General features: G+C 41.6%; 1 protein-coding gene across 2 annotated transcripts; it reads right to left on the bottom strand.

Moving 5' to 3' along the window:
* Positions 1-261: 261 nt before the first annotated feature.
* On the bottom strand, positions 262-3759 carry LOC149021804 (putative folate-biopterin transporter 6). Of its 2 annotated transcripts, XM_089147187.1 has the most exons (5): positions 2417-2642; positions 2024-2334; positions 1828-1926; positions 959-1129; positions 262-842 (listed from the first exon to the last, which is right to left on the bottom strand). In XM_089147187.1, the coding sequence occupies exons 1-5, from the start codon at positions 2550-2552 to the stop codon at positions 264-266; spliced, it is 1296 nt and encodes a 431-aa protein (XP_089003313.1). In that variant the 5' UTR covers positions 2553-2642; the 3' UTR covers positions 262-263. The 2 variants fall into 2 exon arrangements, with proteins under 2 accessions (XP_089003313.1, XP_089003312.1); XM_089147186.1 differs by having other exon boundaries at positions 2024-3759.
* Positions 3760-4062: the final 303 nt, after the last annotated feature.

The following is a 4062-nucleotide window of genomic DNA, read 5'->3' as shown; positions in this document are numbered from 1 at the left end:
ATTAAGTCGTCATTATATATTTGTGTTTGTGTGTATGTCTGCATAATAGCTGGTTTGGTTAGGACCTTTTATGTGGTGAGATTTTGTAATGGTTTCAGCACTCTTTTTACAACGTATTTTCCTTGTGATGATGTTAAAAATCATATGGTTAAAGACTAATAATTCTGGAAATCTTGGATGGGATTCTTGATAAGAAAATCACAATGTACCTAAGTGATGTTTGTTAGCTCTATACCTTGCAATGTACTAGCATATATATACTGCTAAGCTTCAATTTTTTCACTCATGGATACAAGTTGTAAGCCTTCTTCTTCTTCCGTAGTTGCAGCTGCTTTGTTTCTTGGCATGTCTGATGGATCTCCTTTGGGGACAAGAAATATCAAACTCAGTGGTGCAATTCTCAGTAGGTTTCTAATGAGAAGCGCAAGCCACAGGTTGGAGAAATCTGTCCTTGTTACATGCAACACATGAAGAACCAGACCACCAGCCCACTTGCTTGTGAGGCTGCCAAGACTGTCAATGCACATCAAGAGAGCGAAGAACATCCCTTCGATCCCTGCAGGGCAAAGCCTTGTGCTAAGAACCATCATGGGCATCCACCTTATCCTTACTATGATTCTAGATACACATTCTTCTGTGATTACAAAGAAGGAATCAGGTATCCTAAGTCTTAGATTCCACCGGAGGACGAAGATGAGGTCGAGCATGCCAGAGGTGCCATAGAGAAGTTGAACAAAGAACAGCAGGTTTCTGAAGGGGAAACCTTTTAGAAGCTTGTGGTAAATTAAGACCCCTCCAATGGATGCCATTGCACCAATTGCATAAATCACTCCAACAAACTCCTGTATCGATCATCAAGTAAAGTCTCAGTTGAAGTCAAGACCGCGATTCTGTTTCCCGAACTACTATTACTGGCAACATATATACTAGTGTTTGCATTTAGAAAATGTAGAATGACCTGAGAGAAATGAGGGCCAGTTTTTGCTTGGGTAAACCAGTAGAACTGTCCCTCAGAAGTGCTGATACTAACTGCCAAGGAGAGGTACATATAAAGAGTAGGCTTCCACACTCGAGGGCACTTAATGGCTGTGTACACGTCAACTATAGCTCTTCCAACTTTCTCTGAAACCTGCAAGACAGAAATACAACGGTTGATATTGGGCAGACTTTAGTGTAAGAAGTCGCTGTTTTGCCAAGTTCATGTTGATTAAAGGTCAGTTTGGAATGAAACTTCAACCCAAATTCACTACTCCAATACTAAAGACATCTCACTCAACCCTCACAACCCTCAGAACATTATCCTTGATGAGCTCTCTTATTTTCTTGTTCGTTCCTTAGGCAAAATGGGCCCCCGTGGAAATAATAGATGGGAAAGAGGGTTAATTAAGGGAGAAAAACGAATCTCTCTTATTTATTGTTTTTTTTCTCCTTTGTCATACATAGGTGGGTGAGGAAGAGGCAGGCACCGAATTTGGTGGAGATACTCTCCCTCTCTCGTTTGTCAACATACGTGGGTTGAGAGAGAGAGAGAGAGAGGGAGGAGGGAAGGAAATTTCCTCTCTGTTGTCTTCATCCATTTTATTCCCCATTTATTTGTCCTCATATGAGGCGAACCCAACACCAACAGCCAAGGAGGTATGGGACTCTCTTGAGGAATTCTTCCAACAACAATCAACAGCAAGACGTTGTGTGGTAAACTTCAAGGACTTAAAAGATGAGAAACATCATGACCAGAGAGCATTTTTTGGTTTGATTATTTGAGGAAAGAGCAAAAAAATCAAACTAAGAGGTTTGAATTAAGAAAAGATCGAAGGCAGATTCTAATACCTTTTTCTGGTCACAAGGGATACTGTTTCTTGATTCATAAATGAAGAAACCCAGTGCTACCAATAGTACAGCAGGCATTGCTAGTATTGCCAATGATCCCTTCCAAAAATCACAAACAACACAAACCCAATTCAAGGAACATGGATACGTTTCCAAACTGATAACTCACTGAAGGTAGAAGACAGAGTAAGCAAACCTGAGCACCCAAGTGATTAACGGACATGCCACTTGTGGAATACCCAATCAAGGCACCAGCAGACGAGCAGAACATACAGAGGCTCTGCATGTCTGGTGCCAATTCCGGAATCTCTTTGCTATTTCTCGCAACGCAAGCATCAATCATCACGTCTGCGATTGCCACTCCGGCAGAAACCCCGATGAGGCATAACAGTGCCATAAGGACAGACAATTTAGCAGAAAAAGCTAGTGTAAGTGCTGAAGCAAGACCAACAATACCGGCGATGATGAAGTAAGGTCGGCGCTGGTAACCTCTGATGGGAATGACATCTGTGAGTAGTCCCCAGATGGGTTTCATCAGCCATGGAATGTAATAAAGTCCACTGAAGAGCTGAACTGCTGAGGGTTGTACCATTTGGACATCTTTCCAGTAGTAGTCTGAGACAACCCTGAAGAAAGCGCGTGAAAAACCTTCGCTGACACCATCTACTAGAACAACTCCAATCACAAATGTTGTGTTGAGTCGTCTGCATAGCATGCTGAGCCATTGAAAGGGTTCACAGATAATGCTGAGGAGTCTGGTAACCGCAGCTGCTGAATAGTTTTGATCAGGCTGAGGATGAGAAAGAAGATGATAAAACTTCTTTGATGATGTATCTGTGGTGAGTGCTTCGGTTTCTAAGGAATTCATTTATGGGCTGGCTCAACACAGATCCAGCTAACAAGGCCTGTGTTGATACTTGAGGCTGCTACCATGTAAGAGCTTTGGAGATCGAGATTTTAGAGCTTAAACAAAGGCTTTCCTTCACTATTTCCGAATAATGCAAATGGTAAAGAATTTCTACCCAGAAAAAAGCAAACTGTAAAGAAAAGAAAGATTACCTAATTTTGTTTGCAAGTAATGATATCTTCTTTTAGGAATAAAGATTTGAAATTTGACATATGACCGGACACAGGACTTGCCCATGTTGTACTTGGATGGAAAAGATGTGCATTCTCGTGAGAACCACCACATGTTGGCAATTGTGGATTGTGAGAAATGACGGGCAGGCGAATATATGAGTGTTGGGGGATGAGAAAAGATCTGCATTCTGGTGATAACCACTACATGTTGGCAATTGTGGATTGTGAGAAATTAGTGGATTTTTCGAGGAAAAGAGGTATCACCTATGGAGATTGTTCCAAGGGCCCAGAAGAAAAATTTGCAGATGCTGTCAAGCCCCATAATTAAGACCCTAAAGTTCAAGACCATGTTAATAGCTCATGCCCAGTGGGAAGATGGCACTTGCACCACCCCCACCAGCCCGATTTGTGAAGTTGAACATTGATGCAACATGGAAAGAATCATAGGTGGGTTGAGTTATAGTTTTCAATTCAGCAGGTGAGCCACTTTGTCCTGCTCTCCATATAGGCAGATCTGGCTAGTGTACTTGAAAGTGAAGCCATGGCCGTGAGGGAGGGCTTGCTTTCATGTACTGCAGAAGGTTTTGATTTTATACAGATTGAGTCAGACTGCAATACATTGGTGAAAGCTACAAATGGGGAGACACATATATACTCCTCACAGAGCACAGTGGGACCAAGACTTCTTCATTCCATACATGTGTCTTGTTCCACAGATTTGGAAATCCACAAATCAGCAGAAGAGAATCAGTTGAAAAAATATGGAGACTTCAGCACTTCCCTCAAATTGAGTTTCCTCTGTCTGGAAGGGGAGGAAATTTCAATGTTGGATATGATGTCTGGAAGCCTTCTAGCAACTGAGAACAGTTAGAAACAGATGTGGGATCAAATGATCAATATAAATAAATACATACATAAGTAAGTACATAAAATCTCCTCAGGGCACTGGTGGCCACAAAACACAAATATCCTTCAACTAAGACTTAATTCTCAAGCTATTGAAAACTAAATAGGAAATGCTTACTTTCTCTAGCATAGGCATGCTTTAAAGCTCAACAAAATTTTCCTTGAGGATCTGATTCATTTTGTCCACATCGCACGCATGTGTCTAGGAGTCATGAACCCCTGCAACAGATTTTTGTGGAGGAAAGGGAT

The sequence above is a fragment of the Hakea prostrata genome, chromosome 3 (genome assembly GCF_041222555.1).
Source record: "Hakea prostrata isolate BN-2017 chromosome 3, UWA_Hpros_2, whole genome shotgun sequence".
NCBI classification, from domain to species: domain Eukaryota; kingdom Viridiplantae; phylum Streptophyta; class Magnoliopsida; order Proteales; family Proteaceae; genus Hakea; species Hakea prostrata.
This window is presented reverse-complemented; position numbering and strand designations above follow the sequence as displayed.